The sequence below is a fragment of the Entelurus aequoreus genome, linkage group LG03 (genome assembly GCF_033978785.1).
Source record: "Entelurus aequoreus isolate RoL-2023_Sb linkage group LG03, RoL_Eaeq_v1.1, whole genome shotgun sequence".
Taxonomy (NCBI): Eukaryota; Metazoa; Chordata; class Actinopteri; order Syngnathiformes; family Syngnathidae; genus Entelurus; species Entelurus aequoreus.
The window spans coordinates 59,689,056-59,710,248 of NC_084733.1; the positions used below are offsets into that span (position 1 = coordinate 59,689,056).

At 38.7% G+C, this 21,193-nt stretch overlaps 1 protein-coding gene across 5 annotated transcripts in view; it reads right to left on the reverse strand.

Annotated features, from left to right (window-relative positions):
- The window catches only part of kiaa1109 (KIAA1109 ortholog), a 260,969-nt gene that overhangs the window by 32,246 nt on the left and 207,530 nt on the right, over positions 1–21,193 (reverse strand). For all 5 annotated transcript variants that reach the window (XM_062042306.1, XM_062042308.1, XM_062042307.1 and 2 more), the window contains 10 exons: positions 20,968–21,148; positions 20,545–20,706; positions 20,302–20,441; positions 19,952–20,138; positions 14,989–15,189; positions 14,698–14,874; positions 14,040–14,177; positions 10,730–10,972; positions 10,467–10,620; positions 2,438–2,595 (listed from right to left, as the gene is read on the reverse strand). In XM_062042306.1, the coding sequence (XP_061898290.1) occupies positions 2,438–2,595; positions 10,467–10,620; positions 10,730–10,972; positions 14,040–14,177; positions 14,698–14,874; positions 14,989–15,189; positions 19,952–20,138; positions 20,302–20,441; positions 20,545–20,706; positions 20,968–21,148 (1,741 nt within the window). The remainder of the gene's footprint in view (positions 1–2,437; positions 2,596–10,466; positions 10,621–10,729; positions 10,973–14,039; positions 14,178–14,697; positions 14,875–14,988; positions 15,190–19,951; positions 20,139–20,301; positions 20,442–20,544; positions 20,707–20,967; positions 21,149–21,193) is intronic.

Below are 21,193 nucleotides of genomic sequence, written 5' to 3' on the forward strand. Positions count from 1 at the left end.
TCTGTATTAGAAATTGCAAGAGCGGAGGATGCATCTGCATGTACAAACGCCGTTTCCATATGAGTTGGGAAATTGTGTTAGATGTACAGTAAATATAAACGGAATACAATGATTTGCAAATCCTTTTCAACCCATATTCAATTGAATGCACTTTTAAAGACAAGATATTTGATGTTCAAACTCATAAACTTTTTTTTTTTTTTGCAAATAATAATTAACTTACAATTTCATGGCTGCAACACGTGCCAAAGTAGTTGGGAAAGGGCATGTTCACCACTGTGTTACATGGCCTTTCCTTTTAACAACACTTAGTAAACGTTTGGGAACTGAGGAGACACAATTTTTAAGCTTCTCAGGTGGAATTCTTTCCCATTCTTGCTTGATGTACAGCTTAAGTTGTTCAACAGTCCGGGGGTCTCTGTTGTGGTATTTTAGGCTTCATAATGCGCCACACATTTTCAATGGGAGACAGGTCTGGACTACAGGCAGGCCAGTCTAGTACCCGCACTCTTTTACTATGAAGCCACGTTGATGTAACACGTGGCTTGGTATTGTCTTGCTGGAATAAGCAGGGGCGTCCATGGTAATGTTGCTTGGATGGCAACATATGTTGCTTCAAAACCTGTATGTACCTTTCAGCATTAATGGCGCCTTCACAGATGTGAAAGTTACCCATGTCTTGGGCACTAATACCCCCCACACCATCACAGATACTGGCTTTTCAACTTTGCGCCTATAACAATCCGGATGGTTCTTTTCCTCTTTGGTCCGGAGGACACGACGTCCACAGTTTCCAAAAACTATTTGAAATGTGGAATTGTCAGACCACAGAACACTTTTCCACTTTGTATCAGTCCATCTTAGATGAGCTCAGGCCCAGCGAAGCCGACGGCGTTTCTGGGCGTTGTTGATAAACGGTTTTCGCCTTGCATAGGAGAGTTTTAACTTGCACTTACAGATGTAGCGACCAACTGTAGTTACTGACAGTGGGTTTCTGAAGTGTTCCTGAGCCCATGTGATGATATCCTTTACACACTGATGTCGCTTGTTGATGCAGTACAGCCTGAGGGATCGAAGGTCACGGGCTTAGCTGCTTACGTGCAGTGATTTCTCCAGATTCTCTGAACCCTTTGATGATATTACGGACCGTAGATGGTGAAATCCCTAAATTCCTTGCAATAGCTGGTAGAGAAAGGTTTTTCTTAAAGTGTTCATCAATTTGCTCACGCATCTGTTGACAAAGTGGTGACCCTCGCCCCATCCTGGTTTGTGAATGACTGAGCATTTCATGGAATCTACTTTTATACCCAATCATGGCACCCACCTGTTCCCAATTTGCCTGTTCACCTGTGGGATATTCCAAATAAGTGTTTGATGAGCATTCCTCAACTTTATCAGTATTTATTGCCACCTTTCCCAACTTCTCTGTCACGTGTTGCTGGCATCAAATTCTAAAGTTAATGATTATTTGCAAAACATTTTTTTTTTATCAGTTTGAACATCAAATATGTTGTCTTTGTAGCATATTCAACTGAATACGGGTTGAAAATGATTTGCAAATCATTGTATTCCGTTTATATTTACATCTAACACAATTTCCCAACTCATATGGAAACGGGGTTTGTACGAACCATTCTGCCCCACAACAAGATGATAAAGAAAAAGAAGGAGCTTTGTGACTACAACAGCGGACTTGAGCAAAGTTATATGCCGTATATATACCGATATCCACTGACGTAACTAAGACAAATGACGTAACAAAACTCTCAAATCCCAAACGGCTCGTTAGGAGCAAGTATGAAGGAAGAAAAGATTGCCTTAATAAATATCTCCGCCATGACTCCATGGTTTGATTTCAACTTTTCGGAACTTATGTTGATCCTAAATACACAAAAACAGTTACCAACCAATATGTAGGAAAAGTTGGTTTTGTATAGTAGGTCCCCTTTAAGACAATAAACCAAAAGACATTTAATGCAGACAGTAAATTTCACCACTATAGCAGAGACAAGTAATACAAAAAAAAAATCTTTCTGAAGGATTTTTATTTTTACATTTTATGTTGAAGTCTAATTATTGGAATCAGGAATAGGCAACAGATTCTATTCGTCTAATGTTAAAAGTAGTTAAAAATATTTAAAATTGTATTTATTTAATGCACACTAAGTTCAATATGCAGGACACTTTCAGAAAATAAAAAGCTTTTTTAAGTACATTTAATTGTTTAACTTTATTTCCTGCGGAACGGCACAGATGAATTGGAATGGCTTTTTTACAACGGGTGTCTCATATTTGAAGAAATACATTATACACATTATTTGAAATGCACACTAGTTTTGATTTCACCTCTCAACTGTATACATGCTGATAAAAGTGACATGAATTGCAGAAAAATATCCCACCAATGCTTCAAAAGTGTGTCCTTTTGTTTACTTACAGACCATCTCCAGGGTGTTCACATCTATGTTTCCACCCACCACGCCACCCTTGGAGTCCAGCTTAGAGCGTCCCAGGCCAACAGACATGCTGATTTCTCTGTCGCGGTTGCTACCCACGGATAGACGGCCTTGGCTCTTCAGACCACTGGTTGTCCAGCTGCAGGGGGAATAATGCTGCTGAATAATAAACTAGTGTTCTCTATGAAACATAAATGACTGTCAGAGTGAAGAATGCCCGGTAATAACCACAGAAAAAGGTCCGCACCTCAATATGTCACATAAGTTGTGATTGCTCTTTTTGTGTGTGTACAAGTACATATTTCCTTTGGAAGTAATACATTTTAATTGCTCTTGATGTGCAGTGACAATGACCTGTCAAATAAATACATAACCAGTGTATTATGCCTGTTAAATATTTTGAGGACCTAAATAATTCACATGGAAGAAGAGAGATGACTATTCTGACCTCCCAGGTGAAGAAGAAGAAACTGAAGTAGAACATAACTTGTTTCTTAACTTTATGAAGACTGCTGAGCTCCTCAGTGCTGTCTCAGAAGAGAAGTTTTTGTATTTGTTCCTAGATTTTCAATTAATCGGGTAACTCTAAACTTAAAACTATTGCTTTCAGTCAATTTTCACTAGCTGGAGAGCCCTGCTGGTTGCTTATATACAGTACAGGTCAAAATTTTGGACACACCTTCTCATTCAATGCGTTTTCTTTATTTTAATGACTTTTTGAATTGTAGATTGTCACTGAAGCCATCAACACAATGAATGAACACATGTGGAGTTATGTACTTAACAAAAAAAGGTGGAATACAATACAAATACAAATAAGGCAACAAGAGATGTATCCTACACTTCTCTTTTGTAAAGTAAATCTGAACAGCCGATATAGGCATCTACATCTACTATATTATTTGCCTGAGAAGCTGGACAGGACAAAAAAAAAAAAAAAAAAAGGTGAAATAACTAAAAACATGTTTTATATTCTAGTTTCTTCAAAGTAGCCACCCTTTGCTCTGATTACTGCTTGAAACTCATTGAGAGAATGCCAAGAGTGTGCAAAGCAGTAATCAGAGCAATGTTGAGTTTTTGGGTGGCTATTTTGAAGAAACTAAAATATAAAGCATGTTTTCAGTTATTTCACCTTTTTTTGTTAAGTACATAACTCCACAGGTGTTCATTCATAGTTGTGATGCCTTCAGTGACAATCTACAATGTAAATAGTCATGAAAATAAAGAAAATGCAGTGAATGAGAAGGTGTGTCCAAACTTTTGGCCTGTACTATATACAATTCGGGTAGATTACACCCAAAATACAAAACCAATTTCCACAAATGGTTGTAGAAAGGTGGCCATTTCATGTTGGTGCGTATTTAAATAAATACAACAATACAGGCATGTAGACAAACAAACATGAATATACTCCACAATTCCTTTTCTACCAAGGCTGAGTTAGGGCTGGGCGATATGGCAAAAACAATTATCACAATTATTTTTTTCATATCATCCGATCTCAATTAATCAACTTTTTTTTCATTACCCGTGCAGCATTATACCGAGTACTGTTGCATCCCTACTGTTTACTACTGCAGTATCTTCTAACAGACATTTCCGCCATGTTTGATTGTGGTAATAAATGCTAACAGCTGTCAAATGTCATTTTGTTCATATATAAAATTGAGCTCATTAGAGGTGCCTGGTTTTAGGGCCACAGTTACGCTTCTTTTTCGGTACGTTTTGTGAGGGTTTGGGCAACAACTTTCTTCCTCCCAAAGTTATTTTGCTTTTTTGCTCGTCATCACAAACATTCTGCAGTAAACAATGTATCAGTGGTGTACTGAATACTAACGACTTACATTTCAAGTTAACATTTACTAAATAACACATTGCTAAATCATTATTTGTATTCTTTGATTATTTGTGTAAATCAGTGCTTCTCACTAAACAGCAAGCGGTGACACAGATTGTGTTTTTTTTCAAAAACACAACTACTGGAGATTATATTTAATAAAATCACACTAAAGTGCAGTTTGAATTTGAGGTACTGTAAAATAATGTGTACCAACACATAAAACAAGTTTAATGATTATTTCAAACAAAATGTTTTTTATCTACAAACTCAAAAATTATTTGAACAAAAAGTGTCTGTTTATTAGTATATGTTACATCAGAGGAGTTGAATCTTTGCAAACACAAACAAAAAGTCTGGAAAAAATATTTAGGTATAAAATGCCTTTTTCTGATTAATTTAATGACTTTGTTTATTTTCCCTATCGGGACCAATACAGTACTTCAGTCACAAAGACATTCCCTGCCTGATGCCTGTGAGTCCACATTCAGGGCAGGATTAACTGTGAGCAGCAGTGAAACGAAAGTGTGTCGCTAAAGTCGCTGCTCCTTCTCAATGTTGTGTTTCAACTTCTTTGCTAGTGATAGTCATATTTCTATATTTTGTTCTTCTGGGTTGCACTTCAAGCTGTGTAAGGGGGAAGAGGCACAAGGCTGATTGAACATTAATTACGTTGTGACAAGCCTGACTTTCGCGACACTGCAACGGGTCACGGACACAAACATACGTACACAAACAACACACACACATTCACAGACACTCAGGATCACGATCAATAAAGGCGGATTGTTCCGTGCAAGATTATACCAAGCTTTGTTGCTTCCCTATTGTTTACTACTGCGGTATCTTCTAACACAGTGGTTCTCAAATGGGGGTACGCGTACCCCTGGGGGTACTTGAAGGTATGCCAAGGGGTACGTGAGTTTTTTAAAAAATATTCTAAAAAATAGCAACAATTCAAAAATCCTTTATAAATATATTTATTGAATAATACTTCAACAAAATAGATGTTTATAATTAAGTTCATGAACCCAGATGGATCTCTATTACAATCCCCAAAGGGTGCACTTTAAGTTGATGATTACTTTTATGTGTAGAAATCTTTATTTATAATTGAATCACTTGTTTATTTTTCAACACGTTTTTAGTTATTTTTATATCTTTTTTTCCAAATAGTTCAAGAAAGACCACTACAAATGAGCAATATTTTGCACTGTTATACAATTTAATAAATCAGAAACTGATGACATAGTGCTGTATTTTACTTTTTTTTCTCTTTTTTTCAACCAAAAATGCTTTGCTCTGATTATTGGGTACTTGAATTAAAAAATATTCACAGGTTGAGAACCACTGTTCTAACAGACATGTATGATTGAGGTAAAAATGCAGTGACAACTGATCACAGTGATCAAACTTAAATTAACCGCGATCATCGATCACTATCATATAATCCCCCAGCCCTAGGCTGAGATGTTAACACAAATTGAAAAGAAAGTGATCGTGGATCGTATTTCTGTTTGTCTTTTAGTTAGCAGGTTAGTTCCCGTTTCTCGAAAGATGAATGTACATTTCAGTATTATTTTCTCTATTTGGATTCTCACCAACATGAATGGCTTTCCCTTGTTCCAGTGCCACTCCTCTACAATGGTTGGTGAAAATCAGTTTTATATTTTGAGTGTAATACGACTAATTGTGTCAGTCCAAATTACTTTTTTTACAGTGTCAAAATGATTGGAGTGAAAAATAGCATTAAAACATTACAATTATTTGTGGCCCTAAACCTTGGCACAATACTGTAATGTATATTTAAAGACAAAGCTTTGCGTTATTCTTGTTAGTATTAACATTTCAGCCTCTTCTCTCTTTTCTTTAATTTTTGATCATTTTAAACATTTCAATATACAATGTGCCCCCGAAAAATTGCAGGGGTCACCCTTTGGACACCCCAGCTTTTATACAGTAGCTCTTCATCGGGGTTGAGCGTGTGACGTGACCACAAATTTCGAGTTGTTGGCTTACTTTGTCGCAATTGAACAATTGTAATTAAAAAGAGAAAAGGAGTGTTATTCGAGCGTGTATTGCAAATGCTCATCCGAAATTGGAGGCGATAGCGATCGTGAAGGTGGGTGGTAAGACTCCTGAACACAGTAAATAATGTAGAATAGCTAGAGCTCCTACAGCGTGAGGTAAACATTTTTTTTAGGTACACATCATGCAGGGGGAGGAGAGAGCGCCTCTATACAAGAGAATAATCCAAGGTTTTAGAGACCGAACACAAAACTAAAACTTGTGAAACACAACAACTTCCATAACTGCAGCGCAGAAAAGCATACAAGTGTATTTCAGGGGTCAAAATGTGAACGGAGTATAACAAATGTGTACCGTATTTTTCTGACTATAAGTCACACTTAAAATCCTTTCATTTTCTCAAAACTCGACAGTACGCCTTATAACCCTGTGCGCCTAATGTGCGGAATAATTTTCGTTGTGCTTACCGACCTTGAAGCTATTTTATTTAGTACATGGGGAAATGATAAGTGTGACCAGTAGATGGCAGTCACACATAAGAGATACATGTAGACTGGAATATGATGGGTCACATATAAGACATATGTTTAGACTGCAATATGACTGAAGTAAACAACACCAAAATTGTATATGTTCCATTGAAAATATAGAACATTACACACGGCACCCAAAAATCGATCAAAATGTTTTAGTACGACTTTGGTAAGCTATGAAGCCGCACCGCTTGATGGATTGTACTGTGCTTCGACATACAAGTATTGTTATGGTGTGTGTATAAGGTAAGACATACAAAACCCAAAACCAGTTAAGTTGGCACGTTGTGTAAATCGTAAATAAAAACAGAATACAATGATTTGCAAATCCTTTTCAATTTAATTTAATGGCAGCAACACATTGCAAAAAAGTTGGCGCACAGGCATTTTTAACAATGTGTGGTAATTGCCTTTCTTTTTAACAACACTCAGTAAACGTTTGGGAACTGACGCGACCAATTTTTTAAGCTTTTCAGTTGGAATTCGTTCCCATTTTTGCTTGATGTACAGCTTAAGTTGTTCAACAGTCCGGGTCTCAGTTGTGGTATTTTAGGCTTCATAATGCGCCACACATTTTCAATGGGAGACAGGTCTGGACTACAGGCAGGCCAGTCTTGTACCACACTCTTTTACTATGAAGCCACGCTGTGTAACACGTGGCTTGGCATTCATTGTCTTGCTGAAAAAAGCAAGGGCGTCCATGAAAAAGACGTTGCTTGGATGGCCACATATGTTGCTCCAAAACCTGTATGTATCTTTCAGCATTAATGGTGCCTTCACAGATGTGTAAGTTACCCATGCCTTGGGCACTAATACACCCCCTCAACATCACAGATGCTGGCTTTTGAACTCTGTGCCTATAACAGTCGGAGGACGTCCACAGTTTCCAAAAACAATTTGAAATGTGGACTCACAGAACACTTTTCCACTTTGCATCAGTCCATCTCTGATGTGCTGGGGCCCAGCAAAGGTGGCGGCGTTTCTGGGTGTTGTTGAAATGGCTTTCGCTTTGCATTGTAGAGTTTTAACTTTCACTTACAGATGTAGCAAGAAACGGTAGGTACTGACAGTGGTTTTCTGAAGTGTTCCTGAGCCCACGTGGTGATATCCTTTACACACTGATGTCGCTTTTCATGCAGTACCGCCTGAGGGATCGAAGGTCACGGGTATTCAATGTTGGTTTTCAGCATTGCCGTTTACGTGCAGTGATTTCTCTAGATTCTCTGAATCTTTTGATGATATTATAGACCGTAGATGATGAAATCCCGAAATTCCTTGCAATAGCTTGGAATGTTGTTCTTAATAAACTGTTGGACAGTTTGCTCACGCATTTGTTCACAAAGTGGTGACCCTGACCCCATCCTTGTTTGTGAATGACTGAGCATTTCATGGAATCTGCTTTTATACTCAATCATGGAACCCACCTGTTCCCAATTAGCCTGTTCACCTGTGGGATGTTCCAAATAAGTGTTTGATGAGCACTTCTCAACTTTCTCAGTCTTTTTTGCCACCGGTGCCAGCTTTTTTGAAACATGTTGCAGGCATCAAATTCCAAATGAGCGAGTATTTGCAAAAAATAACAAAGTTTTCCAGTTCCAACAATAAATATCTTGTCTTTGCAGTCTAATCAATTGAATATAAGTTGAAAAGTATTTGCAAATCATTGTATTCTGTTTTTATTTACGATTTACACAACGCACCAACTTCACTGGTTTTGGGTTTTGTATTATCTGGCGTTTTGTTTCGCAATATTATGCAAAAGCAAATTTTCTTACCTTCTGGTACCTGTTGATGTGTATTTGGGATCTGCATAAGTCCTGAAAATTTGCGTGCATCCGCCTTTGTAATCCGTGCCGACGCCGTAGTCAATAAGCTTCTTCTTTTTCTCTATCTTCTTGTTATGGGACATTCATCCTCCACTGTTGCCATTTGTAATATAAAGTAGTGTAAAGTTCTTACTTATATCTGTCAGTAAACTCGGCATGAAAGCGCTAAAACATACAGGTGTAGTGGGTTTACATAATTCACCCAAGGAGCTTTAGTTATAAGAGAGTTCCGGTCGGACGTTTTTTCACGGAACACATTTCCGGCGTTGCTATTGCACTAGTGAGCCACGGATGAGGAGATGCTGCTCCGTTATTGATTTAAGTAAAGTCTGAATGTCATTAAAACAGTTAGCTCCATCTTTTGACACTTCTTCCACTCCCGTCCTTGCACGCTACACCGCTACAACAAAGATGACGGGGTGAAGACGCTGTCGAAGGTGAGCCACGTCAATAAGACCGCCCACAAAACGGCGCATCCTGAAGCGACTGTCAGAAAGCGGCTTGAAGATGATCTGTAAAACATAATCTAATGCAACAATTTGACCAAAGAACCACCATTAAATGTTATGTAGACCACAAGGAAGTGTTTTCAATTTAGAAAAAAAAAATAATAATATGCGCCCTATAATTTGTGCCTTTTGTATGAAAATAGACCTGACTAGACCCGCTCATCGGCAGTGCGCCTTATAATCCGGTGTGCCCTTTGGTCCGGAAAATACGGTATATACTGGCAGCAAGGCCGTAACTAGGATTTGACAAATACCGAGGTCAAAAACTGGTTGTACAAGGGGAACTTTGAAAGGCTGAAATCATGGGTATTCCAGCACCATAAAAATTATATTTGCTTGCAATGAATTTTCAGAAATACAAAAGCTCTAATTGAGCTATAACTATCTATCACTTATCTTACATCTTTGATAATCAGCGATTTTGTAACAGTCCACTTTTTTATTACCGTACTATCCTGAAGTTTAGCATATTAAACAATTTTAACAAAATTAAAACATAAATTTAAAAAACATACCACATTTTCAACCATGACCAGGGTTCGAACCCAAGATCTTAAGCTTAATGTGCTTCTTCACTCAAAATTCCCGCGCCCCCACCCCACACTGATCGCAAAGCCCCACGCGAAATGCGTGTGTTTTGTATTTCAGGCAGGGCAGCACCTGACTGACAGGACGATAGTATTATTACCAACAGCGTTTCACATCAATTCAGGTGAAACCAACAGCAGTATGATTTAAAGTTAAAAAAAAGTCCCAACGATTGTCACACACACACTGGGTGTGGTGAAATTTGGCCTCTGCATTTGATCCATCCCCATGTTCACCCCTTGGGAGGTGAGGGGAGCAGTGAGCAGCAGCGGTGGCCGCGCTCGGGAATCATTAATGTTAACATTATGTTGACAAACATATTGGATCGGATATTGGTTGAAGAAAAACTGGACTTCATTGCGTTACGTTGTTGGAGTTGTAGCGGGCTGTGCATGACCAAAGATTGTATATTGAGAGAGGATGATCTACCGCATGGTGATGTACAGCGCAAACGATGTCCGAGACAAAGTACATTTACAGTCAGTCATATCATCATCCTTTTGTCACCTAAAACAATACGGCGCACATGACCTTGGTTTCCTTAATGGTAGTTACGGTCATGATCGGCAGGTCTGCTATAACCTTAACTAAAGACATATGATCATATATTTTGTATATATACACACAGGTACTGGCTCTCGTTTTATGTCATATCTACATTAAGAAGTGCAGAGAAGTTAATGACATACGTGTTGTTTCCCATGACGTTGCTCATGTTCATTTGGACGGTGAGTTGTTTCAAGTTGATGGCAAACACCACAAGTGTCTCCCATGGCGCCCCCTGCTGGCCTGCTGCTTTACCATTTTTACCGAATGAAGGAGTAGATGTTTTTGTCACTGAATCTAAACGAAAATAAGCAAAGGGAGAGTTAGTGGAAAAAGGACAATGTTTGGAATAGTCATAACATTTTAAGAACTAAAAGTTAATTTGCGTTCCGGTGTGTGAGATCACCTCTTCTCGGTGCAGAAGAATCTGACACACTCCTGCTACGACCTGGTGCAGGGGATTTGAGGTGACCCAGGCCACCTTGGGACATGTTGCTTCCGCTGGAGTGCTCAGAGAAAATGTTGGGAGACTGAGGCATGTGTGTTCCGGTACTGCCATCCCACGTTCTCCAGTAAGCTTTGCGGCTGGACTCGGGGGACAGATGCTGAGTCATGTTTTCAGCTGAGTCAGGGGTGGTCGGCCCAGAGGCTGAAGCAAGGTAAAGGTCAAAAGGTGTAAAGGAAGTCTTGCAAAATTGAGCAGTTGAATGCGGTGATGACTGGAAGAAGGGATATTATTAAATCCTCGCATAAAATAAACCCTTAAAATACATACAGGATTTTTATTTTCTATTTTACAACTACAGTGGTACTTCAACTTACGAGCACATTGCGTTTCAGACAGAGCTCCTAACTTAAAACAGTTGTACTCCAAATCGGCCATGCCAATTGAAATTAATTGAAATCAATTTAATCCATGCTTGGCCCTTCTAACACAGGACCATTTTAACATGTAACCTGCATTTAAAAAAAACAAACAAGAAAATTGAGTTAGGGAATATTGTTTGAAAAATATTACAGTAGCATGTACAACAAACAAATACAGTAGTTTTATGAAATAATGTGATTTTTTTTTCTTCAGCATTCACATTGGGGAGCAGACTTTTGTAGGTATCTTCTGCATGCTGCTTCTCCGCCGTGTAACAATACTGTAGGAACAATAAATTTGTTGTTTACGATGCACATGGACATATATGAGTGACGGACTGGAGAGGTCAGAGTTGAGGTAATGCTCGACCTTCAGGTTTGCTGTGTTATGACCAGACAGACCACATTGAAACTTGTCAAACAGAGCATCTGTAGCTACTCAATATTTTCATTGATAAATGTTTGTAGTTTGGATGTTTGTGGCTGCATGCTGTGGACACTGGCTGCAGTTTGTGTGATGCGGAATCACGCTGTGGCAGGGCTGACTCACCGGGTACGCTGCTAACCAGTAGGACATGATTTTATTGGTTTGTTTCTCTAATTCAGTTGACCGCTTCTCCTTCGCAATAAAGCTGGGAATATACTCTCACGTCACAAAGTTTGCATGAGCGACCGTCTTGCTTCTCCCTCTGCGGACCCTCCCGCAAACTGCATATCCCAAAAAATCTAGCTTTGCGTCAGCAGCAACCAGAGTTGGGTAGTAACGCGCTACATTTACTCCGTTACATCTACTTGAGTAACTTTTGGGATGAATTGTACATCTAAGAGTAGTTTTAATGCAACATACTTTTACTTGAGTATATTTATAGAGAAGAAACACTACTTCTACTCCGCTTCATTTATCTACATTCAGCTCGCTACTGATTTTTATCGATCTGTTATGCACGCTTTGTTTGTTTTGGTTTGTCAAACAGACCTTCAAAGTAGGATCTATCGCATGCCTGCGTTTCACCAATCACATGCAGTCACTGGTGACGTTTGACTCCGTTTCACCAATCGCATGCAGTCACTGGTGACGTTTGACTCTGTTTCACCAATCGCATGCAGTCACTGGTGACGTTTGACTCCGTTTCACCAATCAAACAGAGCCAGGCGGTCACATGATTAACAAGCTTAAGCTTACATGAACTCAACAAAGCACATCGCGGTAAGTAACGTTAGTAGATATTTTGGCTGTCACCGTAGGCTGATGATAGCTTACCTGCTATGAATCACTGTCAAATGTACATCGTGTGGGGATATTTATTAACGTACTGCAGCCTCATAGACACACACACGCACACACACGCACGCACGCACGCACGCACGCACGCACGCATAGAAACACCAATCAGTGTGTTCCAAGGTGCAGCCCACACCTATCAATTTATGGTTTGCGTAAAGGCTAACTTTTTATTTTCCTTTGTAATCTCTGCCTACTGAGCCTATGGTGCTGTTAAGTTATTGTGGCTCAATTTGCCTTCATTTTTTTTATGTTAATATATTATTATTTAATATATATTATTGTTTGCTCTTGAACGCATCATAATTATCCCCTCAACTCCCCCCAAAATGGAATAACTCGGAATAAAAAAGACAATATAACATACATCCATAAACGCGGATGCATATGAAAAAGTGCAATATATTTATCTGTACAGTAACCTATTTATTTATTTATATCTGCACCTTATTGCTTTTTTATCCTGCACTACCATGAGCTAATGCAACAAAATTTCGTTCTTATCTGTACTGTAAAGTTCAAATTTGAATGACAATAAAAAGGAAGTCTAAGTCTAAGTTTTAGTTGCTTAAGAGATATTCCTGGCTCTGAATTTGCTCATTGCTATTTTTATGTTTTTGTGCATTATTTGTTGCCGTCATCTTTAAACGAACGGGTTACTCATCAGTTACTCAGTACTTGAGTAGTTTTTTCACAACATACTTTTTACTTTTACTCAAATAAATATTTGGGTGACTACTCCTTACTTTTACTTGAGTAATAAATCTCTAAAGTAACAGTACTCTTACTTGAGTACAATTTCTGGCTACTCTACCCACCTCTGGCGGCAACGCAGATTGCAGAGCTGTGATTAGTCAGCTTGTTACTACATAATTTTTGCGGTTTTCAGCCCGGCAAAAGCAAAAAAAAAAGAAGCTAGAACTTCCATTATTGAGAAAATTGAGCAAATCGAGGAGCAATTAATGTAGGGAATTTACAAATATGACCATGTCTACAATACTATTTTGCCAAACTACAAAGATTGCCTCAACTCGTTAAGAGGATGCACAGCCAACTTTCGCAAATGTATTCACTTCCGGTTTCAAAGAAATGTGTACATTAAAAATGACCATTGTTTAAAAAGGATTAGTCCCAGCTCCAACATTAAAGTGGGTATCGCTTCAGTCACCATTCTTTATTACAAGTTTACAACCACTACTACACAATGGAAACTCTCAGAAAGATAGTCAATAAGAGTTGTGATTGGTCACACAGGAAAACACTGCCAATTAGGGTTTTAGGAGAGAGCAGAAGAGCTATGTGACGCAAGAGTATATTCCAGCCTTATATTATCAGTTCTGGTGGTTTGGAGAGCAGGGCTCGTGACTCAAATTATGCATAAAAAAGCCGAGAGACAGCCCGTATCTCAAATTACTTGTAATTGGAGGTCCTCGTGATTTGAGGTATCGCTGTATTTATCTGAAAACAATCCCAAATCAAACTCCTCTGAAATGAGCCAATAATATACTGGCCTGAATTTTTTAAGACTTCGACACAGACCAAAAGTTTTGATTGGAAAACAAGTCACCTGGTAGGTTTATGGTCTGGTCCCCAAGAAAGAGGCGCCTGGCAATACTTCGACGGTACCAGGCTCTGGGGAAGGCCAGGATCTCACTCAGTCTCCTCATGTCATATTTGAAGGAAGCCGAACCAATATCGCAGACAGCTAAAAAGTAATCAAATGTGTTCATTTAATAGAACAACACAAACAAATTACAAACACTGGAATGTATAGATTCACTGCTTAGGGAAATGGAAAAAAATATATTTATTAACATTTTTAATTCAATATTACCAAAATCATGGCATTTACCGTATAGGAGTGAGCTGTCATTTTATGAATGGTATATTTACAGGGGCTACATATTACTCAAGTGATATAATTGAAACATAATCACAATTTGTATACTGCTATATTTTTGGAAAAACCTATGAAAAAAGAAAATCACAGAAAGTCTATACGTGAGTCACACAATATTTATTTTTTAAATTTCTCAGTTTGTACGTTTTACAGTTCAACTAAAACTGTTAACCTACTAAACCGTCCCAAATGTGATGTTTGTCGGAGTGTTTTCATGCAAAATACAGTAATTACATTCCTAAATGTAGTTAAGGTTCTTACATATTTTTCCTGTAATTTGAACAAAATTTTAATTCTACAATCTCAGACACATCTGACAACAAACCTGAGATGTTGATGAGGGTGGTGTCCATTTTTCCGCCTTTACCAGGAATGAAGCTTTCTATAAATGTGGGGCCTCCTGTACGTCTCATCCTAGACAAACTGACTTTAACAAACTCCAGGTTAATACTCAGAGAGTCTTTCCTTCCTGTCACAGACGAAGGCTCCTCATCTACTGTACCTTCAGAAAAAACGTTATGGAAAACAAACAGATCATGATATGTCATTTATATTTTTAAGTATAGCGACGTAATGTATAATAATGTCAAATAGGATGAGTTTAGACTCTGATTACCTAATGGGCTTGGGCCTGGCGGTAGACCAGTGACAGCAGATTTTTGCTTTCCAGCACCATAGGGATGAAATACATACAGGGAGAAATCTGACATGCAGGCAGTGAAGCTGAGACCTGAGGAGTTACATGGTGACCCAGTCAGATCTGACTGGCTGCTGTTGTGGCGGCTTCTGCCAAGGGGACTCCCCAGTAATGGAGATGCTGTCGATAGGAAGAAAGCAATACCTAAATAAATAGATTTTATTTGATAGTTTTACTTTTATCTGATCACTATCAGCAGTAGGGGAAATTAATCTAACACACAGAAGGAACTGACTGAATAGTTTTAGAATGATTATGGTGTACGATGAGACTATACTGTACAACAGTGAAAGTCACGTATGTGGAACAATTCATCAAGTCCCGGTTAACTGTGTTTTTATCACAAGTGTCCGCTTAAGTCGACATTCTGTACATGGTCGATTGCTTTTGTCGATATACAATTTAAGATTCAAAACAATAATTTCTATAACTATTGCTCCGTTTATGTTGACATGTGATGTACCGTATTTTTCGGACTATAAGTCGCAGTTTTTTTCATAACTGCGACTTATACTCAGGAGCGACTTATGTGTGAAATGACTAACACATTACCGTAAAATATCAAATAATATTATTTAGCTCATTCACGTAAGAGACTAGACGTATAGGATTTCATCGGATTTAGCGATTAGGAGTGACAGATTGTTTGGTAAACGTATAGCATGTTCTATATGTTATAGTTATTTGAATGACTCTTACCATAATATGTTACATTAACATACCAGGCACGTTCTCAGTTGGTTATTTATGCATCATATAACGTACACTTATTCAGCCTGTTGTTCACTATTCGTTATTTATTTTAAATTGCCTTTCAAATGTCTATTCTTGGTGTTGGGTTTTATCAAATAAATTTCCCCAAAAAATGTGACTTATACTCCAGTGCGACTTATATATGTTTTTTTCCTACTTTATTATGCATTTTCGGCCGGTGCGACTTATACTCCGGAGCGACTTATACTCCGAAAAATACGGTAGTATTAACTCCACCATTACTGTCTAATTAGACAGCATTACAATGTGCACATAATTAGGGATGCAATGATTATGTAATTTGACTGTACAATTATAATTTGAGTAATAATCACGGTTTCACGATTTTTATGACTTGATTAATTTCACAACAAAAATTTATAAAATGACATACATTCCTTAGAGATTTTGAAGTGTTATTTATTACAAGGAATTAATAGTAAAAACAGTACAAATTAATAAATATAAAAAAAACATTAATAATAAATAAATAAATGTATTAATTAATTAGTTAATAATTGTATTAGTAATATAAGACTTCAATGATCACTCAAGGGAAAATGTGTCATGTGGTTTTGTCATCAACTGTCATCCATGCCTATTTTATACTGTGTTAATAATAACTGGAATGCACATAATTAGAACTCATGGTATATTGCTGTTAATCTACAGGCGCCTGATGTTAGATTAGTGTTTTACACTTGCTGTATTAATTTACAATGCCTATATTGTATTCAGCGCAGACAGGTAGAAGCAATATTCAATGTTAAAATGGTTACTGAATGAAGCCTTTGACAGAAGAACCTGTTGCTGTTTGTTTACATTAAATTGAATCAAGGCTAAGATCCTGATTTACGCTTATATATAATTCCATCCATCCATTTTCTACCGCTTGTCCCTCTCAGGGTCATGGGGGTGGCTGGCCTATCTGAGCTGCATTCGGGTTGAAGGCGGGGTACAAGTCACATATTTAATTCCCCATCTGCTAAATTAAAAAAAAGTCTATACATTTGACCTGCAATTACAATGAATAGTTATCAGATATAATTATTTTATTTAAAAGAAAATCAGTGCAGAAACCATTATGAAATGTGTAACTCTTGTCAATGAGACAAATTGTGGACCAAAAAAAAAGTTATATTATATGGCACTATAAGATTTGTTGATAACTACAAAACTGATGTAAAATGCAGCACGCCACTCCTTCTGTCAGTATGTGCTGTCACTTGTGAGCCAAAAGATGTGCTTTTTGATAAACACATTTGCCCTTTCACTGTCAAAAGACAAAGCAACTGCATCAGTCATGTGTTTTTTCTTAAAGTGACACACACATCACTCCTTTTGTTCCATCGATAGTTTGACCCACCACTACTGTGCACACATCAGCCTTTTATTGGCGTCTACATAAAAGCACACTTTAATGAAGGAAACTTGGCTCGGCAACTCCTCTTTATTGGTCTGGCTCCAACTAGGAAGTCACTGCCTCCTATAACGCAACCCCTATCTCCCTAAAACTCAGAAACATACATCTTCTGTCGCTACAATACAATATGAAAACAGAAGAATCTAAATAAAATATGCGCAAATGGAGAAAAACTATGTCAATAATGTCTCTGGCCGAAGTCGCAACTAAATAAGCAAGCAATGCAGTGTGCAGCTTTCTACCTCTATCTGCAACCAGGAAACAAGAAGGGAACTGGATGTGCATGTCAGCAAGAACTGCCTGTATTTCCACCACGCCCCCTAGTACCTTGGCGTGCGCTTAAACCGGACACATTCCTACAAGCAACATCTGGATGAAGTAAAGGCCAAGACAACAGAAAGGGTCTCACTTATCTGCCGCCTGGCAGGTTTGAGTTGGGGAGTTCCCCCGACACCCTACGCATATAAACACAAGCCTTGGTCCTAACTGGAGTTGAATACTGCGCCCCCGTCTGGAGAAGAAGTCCACACGTAAACAAGGTTGATACTGTAAACAACAGCGCCGTCCAGATATTAACTGGTTGCCTGAAACCCAGCCCATGTGCCCTCCCTGCCAATCCTGGCGGGAATCTCTCTCTGGCAAAGAAAGCCTGAAAGTACGACTAGCGCATCCTGCACAAAGCCACAACAAAACTGGCTCCACAATGCAGGGTGAAGTCTCGCCATCCTTACAACAAGGCAGCACAAGAGATGCTACAGTAGATCCCTGAGGACCTGTCCAGAGATGCCTGGTTGGCAGCATCCTGGAAGCATTCATGGGAGACAGCTGGGCCCTCCCACATTCAACAATACATCTAGGACCCAGGAGGCAGGGCAAAAGGAGAAGACTTGCCACGTCCTCTATGGACCCTGCTGAACCGCCTGCGCACTGGATTTGGACGCTTTAAGTCATCTATGAAGAAGTGGGGCCTTTCAGACAGTGCAGCATGCAAGTGTGCCGAACCTGAGCAGACTGCCAAGCACATCATCACCGCAAACCCCCTACACAGCCTACTCTCAGAAGCCGACCTTTTTCACTTAGGACCAGAGAGGAGGGCGTGGCTACATGACACTGAGTTGGCCATCTGATGGTATACGAAAGAAGAATAAGAATGCAGAGTTCTGCATACGTTAATTTATTTGTGACACTACCTGTTGCTTATACTCATAAACCTTACAGCTTGACGTTCCAACTTAGTACGGTAGATGGAACCGTAACTCTGCTTGAACCCACCTCATTCGCACCTAGCTTGTCTGTCAAAGAATGTTGTCAACTAAAGTACTTTTCGCAAGTATTCGACCCCTTTAGGTTATTTTTTTCAAAAAGGCAACTGCAGATGTTATTGAACACTTTCTGAGAAAGTCAATATAGTTGTATTTCAAAACATATTTGTTTTTCCTTTCATGTTTTGCTCACTTTGTTTTTCACAGTATCTATAAAAATTGCATTCACATGAATTATGGCCGATTATGCAAATTACACTGACGTCCGTGACATTAGTCGACCAGTCACAGGGGGTGTCAAAATAAGCGGGTTCCACTGTGCTTGATTTTCACATCTGTTGTATCAGTGTTTACAATACCAAATGTCTATTGTTTCAAAGCATAAGAAAATTGTACTGTAGGATAGGTAACATTCACATTTGAATTAATACAGCACCAATTAACGGTACATTTGTTCATGTGTTAATGAATGGTAATCATTTTAATATTAGAATATTTGTATTTTTTTATATTTAACACTGATCTGAAAAAAATGCAGTTGCAGTATCAAGACATTAGATGGCAGTAATTTATAGGCTACAGTGTGTGCCTTTGCTAGGAAGTAGCTTTTTCTATTAAGCTTAATGTGCCAGTATTGCCTTTTTTTGAGCCCTACAAAGTTTTTATAATGTAGCTGTTGTACTGTTTGATACTGACACTGTTTATACCAGGTGTTTGATTGTAATGTGCATCTTAGTTGTGGTTTTGATTACCAAATTTGGTGGTGTTGAAATCACCATGTAAGATTGCTAATGCTATTTAGTAGCATTTATATGGCATATGCAATGTAAATTAACATCCAGTTAGCGCATTTTGAAAAGTGTAGCCTTTCTTTTTAGGCATTCCTGCGGTGTATGCATAGACATTTGAAATTGCATTTTCACTCAGAGGCAGTCTGCTGCGAATATGCCAATTTGCCCTGCAAGTGCTGGAAAAGATGCAGAGTCTGTAGCCTTAAGTAGGGCTGGACTATATGGCTTAAAACAGTATCACGCTATAAGTGTTTTATATCGGTCGTTATCCATAATTATTGATATTTTTTTTATGACCTATTGAAAATAATGACCAGGAAAAAAATACATTATATGTATATATGTTTGCAGGTTACCAGAGAGCGAGTACCTTTGTTCATGCAACCAACCTTGCTTTGCAACTTCCAGTTTCTTCCGCGAAACTTTTTTTTTTAAACATTTTATCAAATGCATTTTTTATTGACATCGATTATGTGTCTAGTGCGATATATATAATGATAACGTTTTATCGCCCAGCCATAGTCGGACGTGATAGCAAGTGCAGCAAAAGCATCGGTATATTGACTTTACGTGAATCCGTAGTACCGACAACATTTTTTGGTACCTATAAAAGTACCCATCCCTAACTGTACATTAAACAAAACTCTACAGACCTTTACTCGGCGGAAGTTTGGGGATATGCTGCCCTGGTGGAGTGGAGGAGCTGGGCTCATTTGGATGACCTCCAGTTGTGGTCTCCAATTCACCGCGGTTAGAGGAAAAGACCAGATCCAAGGAGGGCAGTTTTAGCATACATTCAACTCTGGACATTGGCAGGCAGCTAAAGCGAATCTGAGAGGGCTGAAAACACAAACATTGACATCAACACTGAACATTAAAGGATTGATAGAATCAAAACAACGAAATAGCTTAGAATATATTATAATAATTTAGTTGGATATTTATTGAAAAAGGTTTAAAGATTTTGTGTGTTGTACAAAATGGATGGATGGATTCTAAATACCTGAACTCTAACATAGACCACCACATCCACAGGGAAAGAAGAATATGCTGATGTAGAAGAAGAAACCAGCGACGTGGTCGATTCTTCCAGTGGATCCACTGTATCAAAGTGTCCCATATCTTCTTCCTGGGACGCCACAACTGTAAAATAAAATTTAAAAAAAGGTAGGCGCAAAGATAAAAACGGTAATGTGATGTGCCACATGACCCAAAGGAGGATGTAATCACCCTCTCGCAAACAAACCTGCATAGCCTCGTTCAACTGGCGTGATCGGAATGGTTTCTAGTGCTTTTTCCAAGAAGTCAAGCAGACAAGGGCTGATGACCATTTCTTCTGGCAGTGTCTGGAGGGCCACCCAGGCATATAACTTGGCCGTTTTCACCCCACCACTGCCCTTACTTTTGGCTATAAGGACATATTGGAGTTAAACTTGTTAAAAAGTTGCATTTCATGTTTAATTAAAAAAACTGGTTAATGTTATTTTTGTATGCACGAGCTCATTTGATCAAAGGATTAATGTTTAAAAATAAAAGACTGCATGCAAGCGATGCAGTTGAACCGCATGTAGATATGAATCAGCAAGTGCAGTGCGTGGCACTTAAGTGTTAGTGGCTACAGATGGCGGTAGGACATGCAATTGATGCAAAATGATGGAACAATCAATACCTGATGACATAGGTGGGGGCAGGGGAGGTAGGAGTGAGTTAGTCTTGCTTTCGACAGCATTGGGAAGACCATTATCTTTCATACCATACAGCTTTGACTCTTTGGAGAGAGTGCGCGGGAGAGAGGATCCACGCGAGGCATTTGGCGACTCAGTCTTAAGGGTCTTGGAGTTATAGTGCAACTGGAATCGGGGGACAAAGGAGAATTAATAATTCAAAGCGAAAAC